Source organism: Parus major, chromosome 18 (genome assembly GCF_001522545.3).
Source record: "Parus major isolate Abel chromosome 18, Parus_major1.1, whole genome shotgun sequence".
In the NCBI taxonomy this organism is placed as follows: domain Eukaryota; kingdom Metazoa; phylum Chordata; class Aves; order Passeriformes; family Paridae; genus Parus; species Parus major.
Window position 1 is genome coordinate 7451517 of NC_031786.1, and position 20095 is coordinate 7471611.

General features: G+C 54.3%; 1 protein-coding gene across 2 annotated transcripts in view; it reads left to right on the top strand.

The window, feature by feature from the left end:
* The first annotated feature begins 2128 nt into the window (after positions 1-2128).
* The window catches only part of MGAT5B (alpha-1,6-mannosylglycoprotein 6-beta-N-acetylglucosaminyltransferase B), a 64921-nt gene continuing 46954 nt past the window's right edge, over positions 2129-20095 (top strand). For both annotated transcript variants that reach the window (XM_015646043.2, XM_015646044.2), the window contains exons 1-2: positions 2129-2358; positions 8748-8860. In XM_015646043.2, coding sequence (XP_015501529.1) covers positions 2291-2358; positions 8748-8860 — 181 coding nt within the window. In that variant the 5' untranslated portion in view covers positions 2129-2290. The remainder of the gene's footprint in view (positions 2359-8747; positions 8861-20095) is intronic.

Below are 20095 nucleotides of genomic sequence, written 5' to 3' on the forward strand. Positions count from 1 at the left end.
TTATTTTATTTTATTTTATTTTATTTTATTTTATTTTATTTTATTTTATTTTATTTTATTTTATTTTATTTTATTTTATTTTATTTTATTTAACACTCCATGCAGTGTTTATGTGTGTTAGGAAGGTTTCCAGCCCCATGGAGCTGAGCTGATCTTGGAAAGAAGTTCTTGGAATGAAGGGCTCTGCCTCCTGCTGGAGCCGGGCTCTGGAGGGCAGCACCAGATTTTGAGGTGGTTTTGCTGCTCAGGTGAGGACTAAGAATTCCTGTCAGAGCAGTAGGAGATGGGAATGGAGTGAGCAGGCAGGAAATCAGGGGTAGCAAGATCCCCATGGCACCTTCATTAGGCTGCTGCTCCCCTCCTGGAGAATCCAGAGGAGGCCAGATGTTCCCAGCTGCACCTAAAACAGCAGGGACCGAGCACCCAGCTGGTGTTTGGGGTCTGTCTATGCACTGGGGCTGCCTGGCTGTGTCCATAAGGTCCCCACAGGATGGGCTTCAGAGAAGGGTGTCCTTGCCAAGATGACCTGAGGGTTTGTTTGTGCTGCTCCTGAGCCACACAAATACTCAGTCTGTGTGTCAGTCTGCATCCTGCTGGGATCCTACCCCATGTGGCAATGACTCCTTCCCTGACACCTGCCCATGAAAAGTGTGGATGAACACAAAAATCCTTCTGCATTTAAGAAGTCCTGGAGAATATGGCTTTGCCTCTCACTTCTGCTTGGGAAGAAAGTGTTGTTTTATGATAAAAAATTGATTTGGGGTAAGTTTCCAGTTGCTGTCCCTGAGCTCTCTTGTGGCTGGTGCTGTTGCAGCTTAGGCTCCCTGGAGGTGACCAAGGCCACTGCTGGTTTCCACTGGGGAGAAGGAAGCAGTGTGAGCACATGGGATGCCTGTGGAAATGCAGTATCACAGCAGCATTTCCTCCTCATCAGCCCCACGGGAAAACCCTGGGATTGTGCACAATCAAGGTTGGTTTGTAGAGGAGGGAGTGGCTGGTGCTGGGAGGGCACTGGAATTGCTCAGCACTTGAGGAGGAATCACTAAGCCAGGCCAGGCAGGTGGGGCTGCAGGGGGGGTTCTCTCTCTGGAGGAAAATGGGATGGAGAAAGGCTGGGGAAGACCATGGGGGGAGAGCATCCCAGTGTGGGGAAGGCAAAGGGACAGCTGTCACCCAGTGTCACCTGTGCTTTATGGTACCCCTGGTGGTGTCCAGTGCAAAGAGGGGCAGCAGCCACGGGGTCAGCGTGGCATGTTGGCAGCACAGCCCTCCAGAGCACAGCCTGGCCCTGTCCTGTAGCCTGGCCAGGAGTGCACATGGGGGACAGCATTGTCCTTCCAGCCATTCTGTGCTCACCCCAGAGTGCTGCATCCCGTCCCTCACCCTCAGTGGGGTGCACCCATCCTGGCTGGGGTTGGAAATGGGGCATCTCTGGGCTCTGTGCACACTTGGCTCCTTTAAATCCCAACTTTTGGGAAGCTTTTTGTGCTTGCCACCTTTCACAGGAGAGCTGGAAACACCTCTGCTGAGCTCAGCACTGCTTCTCCTGCCTCAGCTCTCATGGCCCTTTCTTTGTCTTCCCAAGGACACCGCCCTGGTCCTTTTGGTGGTACCCTGAAATACCCGGGGAATTTGGGGACTCACATCGTGGGCTGTGACTGTGCCCCCCCAGAGAGAAATCAGAGTGATGGGGCCACAGAGCTGCAGCCTGGTGCTGCCAGACTCCAGACCCGCCTTTCCCGGCAAGGGAGGTTTGCCCTGCTCCTAAACCCCCCCAAATCGAACACCACCCGGGCACGGTGCTCGGTGGCGTTTCTGATCTGGCTGTTCCCTCCAAAGGGCCAGCCCTGCCTCCCGAGGTCCCCCCGCCGCGGGCTGTCACCTGCGCGGAGATGCTGCCGCCCTCTCCGCCCAAACCCGGCCATCCTCCCCTCAAAACGCCATCCCCTCACCTCGGGGGGGCTGCCGCACCCCCACTCTCCTGCCGCCCTGCCCCGACCCCCCCTCTGCGGGGCCGGGTTGCCGCTAGATGGCAAGCGGAGCCCGGCGGAGCCCGGCGGAGGCTCCGCGGGGCGGTGCGGGGCGGAGCGGAGCCGCAGCGCGGGGTGCGCGGAGCGGAGCCCGGGGCCCGGCCATGGGCTCGGCCGGCAGCGGGCAGGGGCAAGGGTAGGGCAGGGGGGCCGTGTCCCCCCGGTGCCCCCGCGCAGCCCCCGCCCGCTGAGCCCCGCTGCTGCCGCCCTCGCTGCCTCTGGGGGGGTGCTGGGCCGCCCCCTGCCCGCAACTTTGAACGATGATCACTGTCAACGCGGATGGCAAGATAATGGTCAGAAGATGCCTCGTCACCTTGAGACCCTTTAGGTAAAGTTGGTGTTTCCTTCTGGCCGCCTCGCCCGGTTCCTGCGGGTGGGGAGCGGCCGGCGGAGCGCGTTCGGTGCGGGGGGATGCGGCTGGCCGGTGTCACTGAGGGCTGTGGTGGCCGGGTGTCCCTGTGCGAGCTCCGGGTGTCCCTGGTGGCTGTGGTGGCCGGGTGTCCCTGTGCGAGCTCCGGGTGTCCCTGGGGGCTGTGGTGGCCCGGTGTCCCTGGGGGCTGTGCGTGCAGGTGTACTCAGCCCAGCCGGCCGTGCAGGGATCCGGGCAGGTCCTGCCCGCGGGGCAGCGTGCGCCTCTCCCTGGGGCAGGTTCACCCCACCGCCGGTGCCTCTGGGGTTATCGCAGGGCTGCTCGCCGCTGGTACCGTTCTGAGTACCGTTCTCGGAGATGTTGATACTGGGGGGGAATCGGTTCCTCTGGTTTAAGCCTGCTGGTGCAGCTGGGGATTTCGAAACCCACCCTGAACTGGCAATGGGGCTGGGGTGGGTGTACAAACCCGAACCCCTCCGGCTCCAGCACACCCGTACCCACCCATTGCTTTTCCCCTTGCTGTAACTCCCCATTTTTGCTTCCAAACATTCGCTTCCCCTCTCCAGCCCTTGCTCTCCTGCTTCTTTGCTTCCCTGGAGATGTGCTTGGGCTGCTCCCGAGCTTGAGACACAAGGTGGTGGCAGTTCCTTGGTGTTTCGATGGGGAGAGGGACCAAAACCCCTTATGGATGGAGGGGAATGTGCCGGGGAACGAAGCTCGAGGTGGGGTGAGCGCAGCCCAGAGGTTTCCAACACTCCCCGCTGTGTTTGGGGGTCTGGGGTCACCGCAGGGATCTGCTCGCTGCCTTTTTGCTTAGCCCAGGCTATTGCCCGGCGCAGAGAGGGAGGACGGGCTGGGCTGGCGCCTCTCGCTTGCGCTCAGGTGTGGAGAGGTTTTCTCTTCTCCTCGGGAGCTGCTTGGCTCTGCTTGCCTGCAGCGATTTCTGCTGCTGGATCCCGCGGCACTGCCCTGGGACTGGGGAACTTGGCCAAGGGGATGCCACAAAGCCGTGGCAGAGCTGTGAGGCTTCCCACGGCTCCGGCTTGCTCCGAGTGGAGCCGGGAGTGAGCGCGACAGACGCGAGAAGGGCAGGCACTCTCACCCAGGGGAGCCCTCCTTGCCTGGCTGTTTGCTTTCTTAACTGCGTTTGAATTCCACAGTGAGGAAGTGACTGGCTGGAACATCCCTGTGCCCTGGGCATCACCCCTGAGACAGGGGAACCCCATCTCCAGCAGTGACCTGGGGTCAGGGTGGGACAGCACAGGGTGATGACAAAGTCTCATCAGGGATGAGGATGTGTGTGGATGAGGGGTTTGTGATGGCTGGATGAGGGGTTTGTGATGGTCTCTGGTGTCCAGGCTTTCACTGCCCTGGCTGTGTGCCCTGAGCTGGCTTCTGCTCTCCAACCAGTACAGACCAGTATTTGTGCCACTGGAACCAGTGGGGTTACCTTGCTGTTAACAGCCAGGCTCTCCCTGTGCAAGCGGAGGAATTCCCAAGACCCTCTCCTTACTGTCCCACAGTGTCCAGGACCTCTGCACCTCCTCCATGCTGCTGTCATGCTGAGTGTGACCCCCCCATGCCACAGTCCTGTGTCACCTTGCTCCCATCCCAGCGTGGGTGAGTGTTGGCTCTGCCCAGCTCCAGCCGTAACCCGGTGCCAATCAGCTCTGCTCCCCTAATGTCAGCACCCCACATCCTCGGCTGATGGGGCTCAGGAATAACCTCCAGGAGTTGGAGAAGGTCCTGGCAATCAGGAGGGGTCCTGGAAATTGTTTCCCTGCTGCTGGCTGGGCAGAGCCTCACTGCTCCGGGAATCCTGTGGTGCAATCCCCTGCCTGATGTGGATTGCAGCCATCGGAGGAGCAGGAGGAGCGGTGCCATCGGCAAACAGCACACAGGAAACCTGATCCTGTGCACCAAAACATTTCATTAACCACCCTCCAGACACGCTTAGCAAAGCAATGCAGAGCCCTGAGCTGGGAGAGTGCCTGCAGAAAGGGAAGGGGAGAGGGAGCAGATCAGTCTGGAAACCACAAGAGTGTCCAAGGGTGGCTCTGACTTCATTTCAGCAGCAAAGGAGGTCTCGTTTGTGATGGTGCTGGATCCGGGCAAGAATTCACTAAGTAATCCAGTCCAGCTCACCCAGCTCTTGGCTCTGTAGTTCAGTTTGCCAGCTGGAAACCAGATCCAGGCGTTCTGTGGGATGTAACTGTGGTCAGTGTGAGAGTTCACTCACCTGCATGGATCACGGTGCCCATGGCTGAGCATCAGTTTGACAGCAGCACAACCCTGTTGGGCTCCCAGCAAAACAGGTTTGAGGGAGAGGGGTCATTTATTAACCTGACCTGTGCTGGTAGGAATGATGGCTCAGCTTTTGGGAGCTGAACACTTGTTAAATAAAAGATGTAACCTGATTCTGTAGCCCTTGGTTTCCCCCTGCACCTGCAGAGGATTCTCCCTGTGGGTCCCTGCTGGGTGATGTGGCTCCATGGGCACAGTCCCAGTGTCACATTCCCAGTGTCACAGTCCCATCCTGCTGGGTGATGCTGGCCTTTCTCCCTCCATCACATCCCAACTCAGCACTCAGACTCTTCTGGTCACACCCAGCTTTCAGTTCCATGGGCCAAAATCCTCCATGACTGGGGCATCACTTCCAATTTTCATTTAAGACTTGAGGAATTTTGCTTTCTTCTCTTTTGGGCACTGAGCCAGAGCCCAGAACTGTGAACATTTCATTTTGGGGAAGATGTGGAGAGGGACTTGGCACCAGAACTGTGCCTGAGTGATGAATTAAACGTGACATTGGATGACAGGCAAAGCCAGCGTGCAGGATAGATGCTGTTTGGTCCTCGGAACTCCATAGTCTTCAGAGAGCTAGTCTTGATTTTGGGGAAGAGGACCTAGTGCTGGGATCTGGTATGTTTTATCTACTTTGTGGTAAATTCGTTTTCTGTATAAGGAGTTTTCACTAAACTAAATCTGGCCCAGGCATTTTTATTCACCTGGAGAACATCAGCAAAAGTAAAGGAGTTGGGGTTCTCAGGTTGAGGGTCCAGCCCTGCACCCTCTCTGCTCCCTGTAGCCCTGCTCTGGGCTGGATCTCCCAAGGACAGTAATTCCAGTAAGGCTTCAATTCCCTTTGTTTTTGTTGTTGTTTTTTATGAAAAGAGCATCTTGCATCTCCCCTACTCTCTCTGTAATCCAGTCAAAATGAAAAAGGTTTAGTTTCCTAGGGAGATGGTAAAGCACAGATCACCTTTGTATCTTTTTCTTCCCTTCCCCTTTTTCTTTCTGCTCGGTGTTTAACGATCTCTCCTTGCCAGACTATAATTATGAAGATTAAAAAGCGTCAACAAGGTCTCGCATAATGATGAAGATATTGTCAATAGGAGGTGTGAGAGCAGCATCAGGTCTGAGTATTTATTCAGGTGATGCTTTGTTAAAATGCTCCTGGGGGGAGGGGATAGCAGGACAGGGCCATGGCTGGGTTTGGTACCAGGATGTGCTCCCAGGGAGGGCCCTGGGGTGCAGGACTTGTTTGGGCTTTGACCCCCTTCAGTTTGTTTCTTCTCCAGCCTGCTGTTGTCCTCTCCTGCCAGGGAAGTGCCGAGGCACACAGTGTTCCCTAAGGGTAAATTCAGCCCTCCAAAGTCAAGCTGGGTGCAGCCACCCCCTCCAGTGTGTTCCTGAGAGCCTTTCCCAGACCCAGCACTGCACTGGGCTCAGGCTGTGATAATGGCAGTGCACTAATGTCCCCAGATCACCCCCTCTCCAAGCTATTTATGGGACACCACGCTGCTTTGCAGCATCAGGGACGCTCTGCTGCCTCCACAATCACCTCTCTGCTGGAGCTGGACCACAGCTTTCTGGAAACCCTTCTCCCAGGTCTGCTTTGGGGAGGGGGCTGAGGTCTGGCTCGTGTCTGAGTCCAGATTCCACAGCTTGATGGTTCATCAGCATCTGCTGGGGAGGGGGTGGCTCTGCTCCACTGGTTATTGCTTGTGGGGCTCACCAGCTGTGCCCTTAGCCAAACCTTTAGGGATGGGAGCCTGGATTAGTGAGTGCACAGTGGTTTATATATGGTGTGGAAACTGCTTTCCACCCCTCCAGGGGCAGCTCATTTGGAAATCAAAGGGACCCGAGTTGGTCCACGCCTGCACGGAGATGTCAGGCAGTTTCAGTGATGTGCTTGAGCATCCCCTTTCCCAGGTGGGTCAGCTCTGGCAGGCCAGCTCGGAGTGTTTGTGCTGGTGCTGAGTGTGCTGCTGGCAGGGCTCATTCGTGCTGACAAGCCCAGGGTGCTGCTTTTCCTCTTGGTTAGGTGGGAGGTGAGAAGGGGATGGGGAGCTGTGCTGCGCTGCTTGTCCAGAGCCCATGGCCAGGTGCCCCTGATCCACCAGGGATGGCACAGGGCTGATCCATGGGGATGGGCACGAGTTAGGGCCCTGTCTGCTGTGAGCAAGGCTGATCCTCCTCAGAGCAGGAAAAGGAAACCCTTTGTTCTTGAGCTGGCTGCTGCTGAGAGAGGCTTCCCTGGATCTGGGGCTCAGGTGTGTGCTCTCTGTGTGACAGCAGCGTCAGAGCTGCCTGGATGGAGGTAGGGAGCTTGTGGGATCTCCTGTAAGTGCCATGTCTTGCCCAGGGGTCTTTCCAGGCAAGGAAAACCTGGCCATGCTGTGCTGGGATGTGGGTACGGACTGGGACAGTAGGGAGCCGCCCTCCTCCACCAGATTTCCCTGGGGAAGCCCAGCCCCTCTTGAGCTGCTTGACCCTGTACTTGAGCTCTCCACAACATCTCCAGTCACTAACGAGGGTTTTGAAGCAGGTCACTTTATTTGTTAGCCCTTTCCAGCAGCAGATAATTGTGGTGCTGGTGTGCTGCAGCCCAGAGCTGAAGGATTGGTTCCTGCTCCTCTGCCTTTTTAGCTATATAGGAACGCTTAGGTGGAGGGCTGTGGGCTCCTTTGCACCTGGAAAAGCCTGGGTGGCTGTGCTGTGTCTGTGTGCAGCTCCTGAGCCCTGTGGAGGATGCTGTGAGCTTGTAAAGGAGGCTTGGAGGCTCCTGTCCCCCGTGTTTTGCTTCCCTCTGGCTCAGGGTTGCTGAGAGGCAGCGATGGCAGCGGGCAGCCCCGAGGGCTTCCTCAGCTCCCTGCCCCACACGGGATTTATCTGTTGGAAGACAAACCTGTTGTTTCACGAGGCTGGCTGGGGGTTGTCTTTTCTCCTTCTCCTCCTCGAGATTTCCCCTGGGTTTGTTGGCTGAGATGCTGCTGCTGCTCCGGGGGCTGTCACACTGACACCTGGCAGTGGCTCTGCCAGGGCTTTTCCCGTGTGTCCGCTGGAGGCTGCGGCACCTCCAAGGAGTCTCGGGGATGATGGCAGCGTCTCTGAGCAGTGGAAGGAGGCCAAACATCCTTCCCTTGGCACAGAGCACTCTGCTTTACACTCCCTGGTGCACAACAGCCAGGCTGGCACAGAGCTCTTGCCTTCAGCCCTTCCACCCCCAGAAGAGTGACTGGCCCGAATCTGGCCTGAGCAGGAGCAGTGCTGGGAGCTCCTGGTCCTCCCTGGAGGTGACCTGCAGGTGACATCCTGCCACGTGTGTCCCCTGGGAGCCCCTTCCCTGCCAGTCCTGGTGAACACTGGTGATGGGATGGCCCCAGGGCACATGAGTGCTGCCCTGCAGGTCCCTCTGTGCCCCGTAGTGCACAGGGGACACAATGACAATGCCGGTGGCCTAGTTACAGGGGAACAAAAGGCTTTATTTAAAAAACTGAAAGGGTTTTTTTTTTAGATCCTTTGGGAGGAAGGGAAGGTAAAGGTCTCTCTTTACTCCTCTCTCCCAGAGGAACACAGGTATTGTTTATTGTAGTGGTTCCTGTGGTCTGGGTTGTTGGGCTGGACCCAGTGGAGCATTGTATGGCCAGCTGTGGTCTGGCTCAGCTTCCCCACTGAAGATGTAAATCCACCCCTGCCCCTTGAGAGGAGGATTCCTCAAGGCCTGCCCATCGGAGCAGGCTGCAGGGATTTTTGGGGGGATTCTCAGGCAAAGCCCCCCTGCTCAGTGCCAGGGTTTAGGCAGAAGCACCCTGGGCTCTTTGTGGAGCTCATGAGGGTCTGGCCATGGCCGGGGTGAGGTGGGGCTGGGGCTGCACAGATGCTCCCTGCCAGGGCTGGGTGGGGTGAGCCCCAGGGATGGAGCTGGGATTGTCCCAGAAACCCAAAGCTTCTTCTGCTGCCGTGTGAAGGGATTACCCCAGGGGCAGAGGGTGCTGGGGCTGGCCTGGGAGGGAGGAGGTGCCTCCTCATCACACCTTGCTCCAGCTCTGCTTTCTCTCCTGCAGGATTTTCGTGCTGGGCATTGGATTTTTCACCCTGTGCTTCCTGATGACGTCCCTGGGAGGGCAGTTCTCAGCCAAGCGCCTGGGGGACTCCCCCTTCACCATCCGCACCGAAGGTGAGCGCGGCCCCGTGTCCGGCCTGTCCCATGAGGTGCTCCAGGGCTGAGCTGATGAGTGCCAGGGATGCAGGAGGATGGTGCTTGGATCTTCCATTCCCACAGGTCCTTCCTGGCCCCTTTTTAGGATTACCAGGATGGCTCAGGGCCCTGTTGGCCTCTCTTGCTATGTGGCTCAAAGCTGGCTGTCCTCGTGCCCAGAGGTGTGAGGCACTGGGGTGAATGCTGGACTGTGGGTGCTGACCCTGGCTTGCAGCAGAAAACGGGGGAGCAGCGGGATCAGACCCTCAGCTGGCAGCAGTGTGAGCTGTGGGCTGCCCCTGGGCTCATGTCTGGAGCATCTGGCTCAGGAGTTTGGAGGTCTCGGTGGGCTTGAGCACTTGTGGTCTGCAGGGAGTGGAAATTGCTCCTTAGGAAGAGAAAATAAAGGGCCTTTGTGGTTTTGTGCAGATACTGACATGTAGAAGAGGAATATTCTGATTTTTAGCAAGTGTGTGTTACGTTGCATTTTTTTGGCGAGACATGAAGTCAGCTCAGGAGACAGGTCTGTGGTGGGACAGTCACATCCTGCCCTTGCTCTGGGAGGACACTGCTGCCATGGATGGAGCTTCCCCTGACCTTTCCTCTGAGATTCCAGTCAACTGAAACACACAGAGGGAACTGCCCAGCTTGAACTCCCCTGAGCAGGGTGAGATGGACTTGGTCAGGCCACTGTGGTCTTCTCCTCCTCCGTGTCAAAAATATGGAATGATCTAAGCTCAACAGCCTCACCTAGAATGTGATTTTGGAGCATTAAGTCTTTTCCTTGAGGCACTGCTGCTTCCCTACAGGAGGAGAGGGATCAAGTGGTGGTTTCCAGAAGCTGGGTGGTGTTAAATCCCTCAGTTAACTTTCCAAGAGATGGATTTGCAGTCTGTGGCTGCTGGATTTCTGTTCTCCCTGTGGATGGAGGACATGGTGGCTGATCCTCCCCTTCTGTTCCCATCACCAGCTCCATTAAACCCCTTTTCCAAGGACTGGTGTGTTCCTGGTGACCTCAGCCTGGAGTGGTGGCAGGGTCAATGCTTTTCAGTGTTTCTGCACTTGTCAGGGTACGTGTCCCCATGGGGAAGGTGTGTTCTGTGCTCCTGTCCCCAGGCCAAGCACACATTCCGGGATGGCTGGTGAGTGAAATCTGGTTTTAGGGGATTTCTTCCTTCTTGGGATAAGAAACAGCACAAGGAGAGTGGGCAGAAGCCCCCAGACCACCCTCTTCTCCAAACCTTCTCCAGACCTGGCTTTTGAGGAGATGGGTTCTGAAAAGATTGCTGAGTTTAAAATCAAGGTGTCAGTGTTCCAGCTGCCCTCTGTTCCAGAGGATCCCCAGTGTCCTTGAAGTTTGTAGAGAGCTGAAAGAAAGGCAGAGACACAGATTAACTGTGCAGCCAGCTGAGGTGTGGCACAGGTTGTGCTGCAAAGAGCAGCGAAGGTTTCCAGAAACCTGCAGAAGCACCTGGGGTCACCCCAGAGGGCTCTAAATTTGGGGTAAAATAATGGCAGAAACCCCATTACTCAGCTCTTTACCCCCTTTCTGGATGCCTTGGAGTGGTTTTTCCCATCCTTATCCTTGTCATTAATTTAACCCAGACCTTCGAACCCACTGAATGCATCCTGGTCTGTCTCTGGTTTACTGGGAGCAGCATCAGCACTGGAGCTGGGTCAAAACAAATCTCCTTTTTCAGGCCCTCACACCTCAAATCCTGCACACTTGGGGGTTCAGCTGGTTAAATCAAGGTGTGTAAATGGGTTCACCCTCTTTCCTGATGCTCTTTGGCTCTGCTGAGGGCTGTGAGCACTGGCCTTGCTGGCTGGGAGAGATGCTGCTTTGCTCTGAGGTGGTGCAGGTTGAATGTTGCTTCTGGTAATGCCTGACTGGTCTCATTTAAAGAAGAAAAGAAATAAATTGTGACCTATGTCCTCTAATTTTTCAAGGTTTTGGTCTCTTAGCTTTCTAACTGGGTAAGGCAAGTCCTGCTTTGTTAGAAAGCTCAAAAATTCAATGCAAATCCAATTTTTTCTCCTATATTCAGTGGCTTTGCCAAACAAACTATTGCTTCCAGATGAATTGCTGCACATTTGGCAGTTGCTGTGCTTCTTATTGGGGAAGATGAGCTTCATTCATGGCCTCACACACTGGTTTCAAACACAAAGCATCCTCTCTCCTGTCTCTGGAGGGAGATGCTGGAGGAAGGTTGTGTTCTGTGTCCCCAAAGCTTGGCAGGCATAACCTGAGAGGCTTTTTCTCACCCTTTAACACCCAGTCCAGGCTTTTTGGGTTCCAGCTCCTGTCACACAGGTTTGTAGGGGCTGGCTGTACCCCAGGGTGATGTAGCTGTTGCCAGGAGTGAGTAACCCCAAAGCAGAGTGGGACCAAGGCCTCAGGGAATGTGCTGGTCAGGAGCTGGCCAATGTCACCACAGACCTCCCCCTGTCACCTGTGAAAGGCTGTGGCTGTTGAGGGTAGCAACTGATGGCTGGGAGAACCAACTATCCCAGCCATGGAAAAGGCAGGAAGGGTGATGGAGCCTGGGCAGCCTCCCTGGTGCACTGGGAAATGGGGAGTCACAGCCTCTGGGGAGGTGGAGAATCTCCATCCCTGCAGGCTCTGAGAGCACACCCAGCTGATGTGGGGCTGTGGGCAGGTCTGAGCCCCTCTGCTCAGAGCAGGAGGCTGAGGAGGGAACTCCAGAGCTCTCTCCTGGCCAAGGGGAGGCAGAGCTCCTGGAGGAGCGTGGAGTGAACATCGAAGTGGGGAGGGTGGGAGCAGGAATAGATGTGCTGCTTATTAGTGCTGTGAAGTCTCCAAAGGTCTGTTTGAATAACAAACTGGCATTTAATTAACATGTGTTCTGGATCCCAGGGAAACCCAGGAAATATTCCTGGCGGTTACGGCTGCTGTTAAGCACACAGTGCTGGGCTGGAGGCGAGCTCAGAGGAGCAGGCTAATTGTGCTGGGCTGATGAGCTCTTGGTGTGATGAGGAGTGGGAATCTGCACAAACCTGGACAGGTTCACGGCCAGTGGCTTTGGAAGAGTTCCTGGGTGCATGGCCTCAGGTTTGCCATGCCCAGGCCTGAGTGTTTCCTGGGAATGGGCTCCTGGTGGGGAAGGAGCCTGGTCCCTGCTCCACCTGGACTCCTGAAGTGCCCTTTGGAGCATTATTCAATATTTGATGGATGTTGCAGAGAGGCTGCTGATATCCTCCTCTGTGTGCTCTGGGGTGGGGCTAGAGCATAAATGGGGTGGGCTTGTGATGAGTGAGTGTCAGTTCCTGCAGTCCTTCCTGGGGCTGATCCCAGCTTTAGTGGCTGTTTCATGCCCTGCCAGACTCAGCTGTGCAGGGAAATCTGCCCATGCCCTTCAGTACCTGTCCTGGGGTGGCTGCAGAGAGCTGGGGGATCTTAAAAAATCATTGGCTTTAAAATCATTTGCATCCAAAAAATCATTTGGGTTGTGGATGAATGCTAAAGTTCATGGTCCCTGGTCCAGTTTAGGCTGGGGCTGTTCCTGTCTCTCCCTGAGTGGCCTGCCCAGCCCAGCCTTGAGCCTCAGCTATTGGAATTCAAAGGGAGACATGAAAATGCCCCAGCCCTGCCCAGAGCTTTCCTGCCTCCTGAACTGTGAGAGCAGCCGATCATAACCAAAATAAACATAGATGTGAGGCAGGAGCATGAAAAGGAGAAATGGATAATGTCACAGTCCAGAAGTTAATCCCATTTAAAATTTGATTTTTGTATGTGAATACCTTTCTCAGAGGTTCTCTCCAAAAGCCAAGTTTCTCGGTGTGTGCCAGAAATTATTCCTCAGATGGATTCTCTGCTTGGTGATTCGCTGCAGTAGAGGCTTTGCATCTTAACAATAAATAAAAAAACCCTTCTGAAATGCAACTTATTTTATCCTAATCTGCTGCTGTCAAGTAAACACAGACAAAGGTTCCTTTGTTTTGAAATGGCCACTGAAAGAATTTGTTCTGCAAAGAAAGATGTAGATAGAAAAGGGAAACAGAGAAGTCTATAAATTTTGAATGTGGGAGATGCTTTGGGAAGGTCTCTAGACTCAAGAGATTGAGTTTTCTGCTCCCTCTTCTTTCCTCTTATTTAGAATTTAATGTGTTTGGTGATCCTTTTTTTCCCCCAAGCATCTTTCTTGTGGTTGTTTTACTGCTGGAGTCAGGGGGCAGGAGGCTGATGCTGAAAAAGTACCAAATTCTCTAATCATGGTGCTGGGAGGGATTTGGCCATGTTCCCTCAGCCCGTGGCTGTGCCCCAGGCTGGATTTGGTGGGATGTACATCTGCTGGTGGAGCTTGCTGCTGCGGGGGATTAATGGGGGAAAATAGGTTATTAAGTGTTAAAACACGATTAGATGTGGCTGGAATATTGCCTGCAACTGCTGTAGCTGCTGTAAAGAATCAAAAGCCTTTGGAGTCCTCTTGCTGTTGATGCTTGCAGGGTTGGGTATGAGGTGCTGGAGGAATTTGCTGCAAACCCAGGGGAGGTGCAGGACAGGTCCTGATATCCTGAAGTGGCTGGAGCTGAGCTCTGCCCTCCTGCTGGTTCTTGCAAGAGGGGTCTGCTTTGGTTTCAGCTGACCTTGCTGGGACTTGGACAGAAGCATTGAAGTGGTTCACAGGTATCTCTGTGCTGGGGGTGCTGCAGAACTGCTGTAGCAGTGTTTCTGGTGCTGAGGTCCTTGAATCCTGCTGCCTTTGGGAAGTGGGGGTTTGCTGAGTGGCTGGAGTTGTGTGTTTGCTGTTCCCATAACTGTCTTTTCAACCTGTTTCCAGGTGTTTCCTGCTGCTCAGCTGCAGAGCTCAACACCTGCCTTTTCCCACTCCAAAGTGTGCTCCCAGCAGCATCTCCAGCTGGTTTCCTGTGGCTGACCACAACTGGGCTCTCCCGTGTTGTGTTTCCTCCACCACTTTGGGAGCAGGATCAGTGGGAAGGGGATGAAGGAAGGACAAGGGTGGGGCAGAGCTGATTTTAGAGCACAAGCTGGAAAACAGAAGTAAGCAGGGGTGAAGCTCAGCCTCTACAAGGCTATTGCACCTTGTTCTAGGTTGCTGAGATGTGTTTTGTCCTTTTTGTTGTGTTTGACCTTTTATGGTCCTTTTATGACCAGGTGACTCCTGGTGGATGCAGGAAAGGCTCTGGATGTGTCTATTTGGACTTCAGCAAGGCTTTTGGCACTGTCTGCCACAGCATTCCCTGGAAAAACTGCAGCCCAGGCTTGGACAGGAGCACTCTGTGCTGGGTTTAGAACTGCCTGGAGAGCTGGGCCCAGAGAGTGGTGGTGACTGGTGCTGCATCCAGCTGGGGGGCAGTGACCAGGGGTGTTCCTCAGGGGTCTGTGCTGGGGCCAGCTCTGTCCAATATTTTTATTGATGACATGGATGAGGGTATTGAGTCTTTCATCAGTAAATCTGCAGGTGGCACTAAGCTGGCAGCATGTGCCCATCTGTTGGAAGGGAGGAGGGCACTGCAGAGAGACCTGGAATGGTTGGATGGATGGGCAAAGTCCAATGGGATGAAGTTTAATAGGTCCAAGTGCCAAGTCCTGCATTTTGGCCACAAACACCCCTTGCAATGTTATAGACTGGGGACAGAGTGTCTGGACAGTGCCCAGAAAGGGACCTGGGGGTGCTGGTGACAGCAGCTGAACATGAGCCAGCAGCGTGCCCTGGTGGCCAGGAAGGCCAATGGCCCCTGGCCCGGATCAGGAATGGTGTGGCCAGCAGGAGCAGGGAGATCATTCTCCCCCTGTGCTCGGCACTGCTGAGGCCACACCTCGAGTGCTGAGTCCAGTTCTGGGCCCTCAGTTCAGGAAGGACCTTGAGACCCTTGAGGGCATCCAGAGGAGGCAACGAGGCTGGTGAGGGGCTGGGAACACAAACCCTGTGAGGAAACACTGAGGGAGCTGGGGGTGTTTATCCTGGAGAAAAGGAGACTCAGGAGTGACCTTATCACCTCCTGAAAGGTGGCTGTGGGCAGGTGGGGGTTGGTCTCTTTTTCCAGGCAGTCACTGACAGAACGACACAGCCTCAAGCTGCACCAAGGGAAATACAGGTTGGATATTAGAAAAAGGTTTTTTGCAGGAAGGATGATAAAGTGGTGGAATGGTGTGCCTGGGGAGGTGGTGGAGTCACCATCCCTGGACGTGTTTACAAAAACACTGGATGTGGCACTCGGTGCCATGGCTCAGTTGAGGTGTTAGGGCTGGGTTGGACTCAATGATCTTGGAGGTCTCCTCCAACCTGGTCATTCTGTGAGTCTGTTTTGGGGTCTGATCTCAAGGCTGCAGGATATGGACTCTGAAAAGCAGCTTGTGGGCTAGAAGAGAGGTTTTCCCAGTCCTGCAGCACTGGGACATTGCAGCTGGGCGATGGTAACTCCACCTGGAATCCATCTGGAGGTGGGTTGTGCACAGCCCCTGCAGGGACTTCCTGTGGTCTGTGACCCAGCAGAATTACAGGTCACCAAAGAACAACTTCTGCTGCAAAAAGATTTGGTCATTTACATTCATTTTGGAGGGAATAAAAATAAATGTGGACAACAAAATAATCTGGACACCTCCCCTTGCTGGCTCTTGGTGTCCTGTCCCAGATGCAGACCATGGGGAAGTTGAGCACTGGGGCTCTGGTTTGCCACACTGGGCTACAGGACTCTCAGGAGAGATCCAGAGCCAACAGTCAAGGCACATTGTGCTGGAGATGGCAGGAATCCTGCCCTCTCCTCCTCAAACCCTCTCAGTATTCCAGCTCCTGGAGTGCTCAGCCTCTCCTGCTGCTGTCACTTGCTCCAGTTCCTAGAGTTTCACCTGCTTAAAACTAATTTTTCCATCAGTGAACACAGAAGAGGAGAGAGGGAGATGTTTAGGGCTGTGCAGCACAGCTGTAAGCTTTGGTATTTGTGGCATCTGTTTCTCTCCAGGGCAGGCATGTGGAGGGGTGGGAATTGTGCTGCAGATGATAATGCTGAAGGTTGCTTGGGGTTTTGTAGGGCATTTTCACCATTTCAGAGCCACAGCACCGTGAAGCAATGGGATCTCATGTTATTTCAATGCCTTGCATTGCTCCCTGAGGAGCGGAGCAGAGAGCCCAAATAGAAATGTGAGAACCTACATGATCTCCACAGAGGGGTCCTTTGCTCCTGCTCCTGGCTCTGCTGCTTCTCCTTCTGCTCCAGCAGCATCCCAGCTGGGTTAGCATGGCCAGGTAACATCACCATTTGTTCTCACAGAGGATGCAGAAAGGTCATGCTCAGATTTGCAAACGATCAGAGTGAGCTTGAGTTACTCTGTCATCCCCCCTTGCAGTCAGCTGGGGGAGAGGAGGAGGAGGAGGAGGAGGAGGAGGAGGAGGTCTGGAGGTATCCATGATCCTGACCCACTGTGTACTCTGTCCTTGTGAGGGCTGACAGCAGAGGAGGGCACAGCTCTGTTCAGCTGAGCTGCACTGAGATGCTGCTCAGCCCAAGAGAGCTTTAAAATAAAACACAGATGCATTCACCTCTTTCTCTGTCAGGAAAGGTCATTTTCAGGACCCATTTGCAAATTTGGGTCGCTGCCACTTGTGACAGATCTCAGTCTGCCTCTGGGCAGAGCACACAGATCTTCTGACAGGAGCTTGGGTTGGGCAGAATACCCAAAAGTTGCTTTGTGGCTTTGGGAATCCCTTTTCTTACCTGCTCTGGCTGAAGAGAGCACCCGGGAGCGAGGGCTTGGGCTGCTGCCTCCCTGAGACACGGCCCAAAACGTGTAGTTCCAGGGATGTTCGTGTTCCCTTTGCTTTCAAAGAGTCATGTGAGTTATAAATTTATCTTGCTGCCTTTAATGCTCAGCAGAGGCGACAGCAGAACCAGTTGTGAAGACTCGTGTAAGCAAGTGACGGTGACAGGGGACACGGACGGGCGAGGGAGGGAGTCAGGCGGGCTCTGCTCAGCAAACTTGGCGTTAATTATTCCCAGTTTCTTCCTGAGTGAGTTACAACCCTCTCCCGGGCTGCTGGTGTCATGTTTTGATGTTGTCTGCTGAGCAGCCCTGGATAACTGCAGCGCTTGTAAGCAGCTTGTCAGGATCAGTGGATGCTGGAGCGTGCCTTGCCAGCGGTGCCTGGGATGCTGCTCCAGGAGAAGGGATGAGACTCTTCTCAGGGTCTGAATCCAGAGTTTGCTTCTGGAAGAAGCAAATAAGACAGGAGGTTTGCCTCTCCTCTCCCATTTGCTCTCCCCTCAGTGCCTGTGGGGTTGTTATCCAGGCTGTTTTTCCAGGTGCCAGGTGTGGGTCAGTGTGGTGTCACCTCCTCAGCACCAGCAGGGACCTGCAGATCCTGCACGTCCCCAGTGCTTCATCTTCCTGCTGCTGCATCCAGGGCTGGATTAGACTCTCCTGGTGCCAGCCAGGGGGAAGCCCTGTGGAGGAGCATGCTGGGCAGCAGTGCTTGGGGCTCACTTCCATCCTCTCTACATCCGTCCCTTCCAAAGCCAGCCCGTGAGTCCTCAGAGGCTGGAGCAGCCAGCTGATGCTGTAAGAAGTTGTCTGGTTGGTGCCAAGTGGAGCTGGCTGGCACTGGGAGCATCTCCTTTGATAGTGAGGAGCTTTGCTGGGAGCTGATGGGCTTTTGATTTCTCCTGGAGCAGGGTTGGCTCTGGGGCTCCCCTGGAAATGCTGAGCTCCAGCAGCTCCCACCGTTCTCTTCCTTCCTTGTCCAAGCATTGTTGGGGAGAAGGGAGGTAGGGGAGACACCAAATCCAGGTAGAGCCCAGATGCAGAGTGAGAGCTTTCTGCCCCACACATTGCCTTTTGCCAGCTCCTGCTGGGGGCTCAGCTGCTCCAAGGGCTTTTTGAAGCAGGTGACACAACACCCACGAGTGCCATCAGCTCCACCGTGCTGGGACTGCAACCACAGGGCCAGCACAGGGGTGTCCTTCATCTGCAGTTTTTTGGGAGCAGACCATTATTTTTCCTGGCTGGGGAAAATGAGGGTTGGTTAAAATCCTGTGGCCTCTCCTTCCTCTGCTGGTGTCCTCAGTCCAGCTCCAAGCTCTGCACCCATCGTTACGTGTACTGCGCTCCCATCCTCAACCCACGCCTGGAAAGGGAGTTTAAAGTGGAAGTGTAGAACTTTACTGCCCTTATTAAATCGGTGTTGCAGGCAGGGAAATGAGAGCTGTTGAAATAATGAAAATAAAAGCATCCCTGGGGTTCCACATGCTACTGGGGGTTCCTGCCCACTTGTGTGGGGATGTGCTGGGGGAGCAAAATGCAGATTGATGCTTTGCAGGGCACAGAGTGGTAAAGAGAAGTGTCAGGGCTGCTGTTGTAGTGGTTAAGGCTTAATCCACCCTGGGAAAATGTCTCTTCCTGAAGAAGTGCCTGTTTCATGCAATTACTGCTCAGAATTGAATTGCCTGCAGGCTTAAGGAAAATAAAAAAATGATGCCACCAAGCTGATTGGAAAATGGAAGTGTGAATTCACATGTCTTGAACCGGGTCAGCAGTGATGAGGACCTCGGAGCAGGGATGTGTGCTGGCCCCTTCCCTGCTGGCCCCCGCGTTGGAGGAGGCAGGAGCAGCATCCTGCTGCCCTGGCACTCTGTTATCTCCGTAAGCAGGGACACCCAGGGAATGATTAAATCAATTAATTGATTTTCTATAGCTCATAAGGAAGTCAAATGGCATTTCCATCAACTTGTGATGAGCCAATACCCCACCATGGCCAGGAGGAATGTTAATGGCTCTTTATGCTTTTATTACTCCTTTTCACTCCTAAATCAAAAGTCATCCTGAGCCTGGGAGGCAGCAGGTACTTCAGAAAATAAAACTAGCACAGTGGGAACCATAGCAGCCTCTGTAAAAGCTGGGTTTTCCCATTGATTTATTTGTTTCTCTGGCTTAAATGACAGAGCAGGGCTCAGTTCAGCTTGAGCAGAGATTAGCTGAGGCTCATCCTGCAGCTCTGCCAATGCCCCCCAGCTCTGGGAGCCCTGCTCTGGGCTCTGCTGCTGCTTGGAGGATCTGGCCCCTGGGCTCGCTGGAGATTGATGGGTTTGGAGGAAAGGGATGATTTATTTGCCCCTGGAAGCAAAGTGGCAGGATGCCCAGCACTGCTCAGCCAATCTTTTTGGCTGAAAGAGAAAGGGTGATCATTTTAGAAGTGTTAAATGAGTGAGTTCTGCTGTTTCTGAAGCGGAACCTTTTGGGGCAGCCGTGAGTGTGGCTGTGGGCTCGAGCACTGGATGTGCAGGGCTGGGGGATTGATGGTGGTGCTGAGCCTCCTGGAGCCTCCCACTGCCTGGTTTTGGGCTGTTCAAATGCTGGGTGCAATCCTTCCTTTCCTGCAGTCCATGGGGCACCAGTACAATTATCCCTGGATGAGCAATGAGGACGATTAGGAGGAGAAGCAGCTGAGTTAGGTGCTGGTGCCCTCGGAGAGAAGCCTCCTGTAAACACCAGGAACCCAAACACAGGTTGGTCCCTGGCTCGTGGCTCTGTGGAGTCACTCTGGGGCTGTCCCTGTCCCGTGGGACCTGTGTGTGCTGCTTTTCACCTGAAACTGGGGATCTCAGCTGCAAATCCAGGGTCCAGTTTGCCCCCAGTCCCAACAGCATCCACCCCAGTGTGGGTCCAGCCATGCCCCAGGAGCTCTGGTGTCCTTTGGGCTTTGCTCCAGCAGCTGCCCTTGATCCATCCCTGTGCTGGAGCCCTTTTGTTTTAGGAAGCAATTTAAAATCGATGTTAATCTTGTAATTTGGAAGCCTGTCCTGCAGTGTGAGGTGTTTGAACTGCTGCAGAACAGCTTAAAATGCAATTTAAAATAGTGCTGGCTGGCAATAGAGAAGCAGCTAAAAACTCCCTGCTGCTGCTTTTTTAAAAAAAAAAAGTGAAAGGGGGGATGAGAAGGAGGAAGAAAGATGTGTTAAAGGATATATTAGAACAAATAAAAGCTGAACTGCAGCTTGTGTTGGGGTTGTGTGTATTCATCTCTTCTTCCCCAGCTTCCCAACTCCCCCAGCCCATCTCTGGGGGCTGTGGGGGACAGGAGATGATCCAGCTCCTTTTACCTGCAGTGATGGCTCATGGCAGGACTCGTGGGACATCCCAGGGGGGACATCAGGTCTCTGGTGTGTGTATGGTGGGATAACAAGTAATAGAAGTTGGGGGAACAGCCCTGGGCTCTCCCCTGCAGCAATGAAACACTC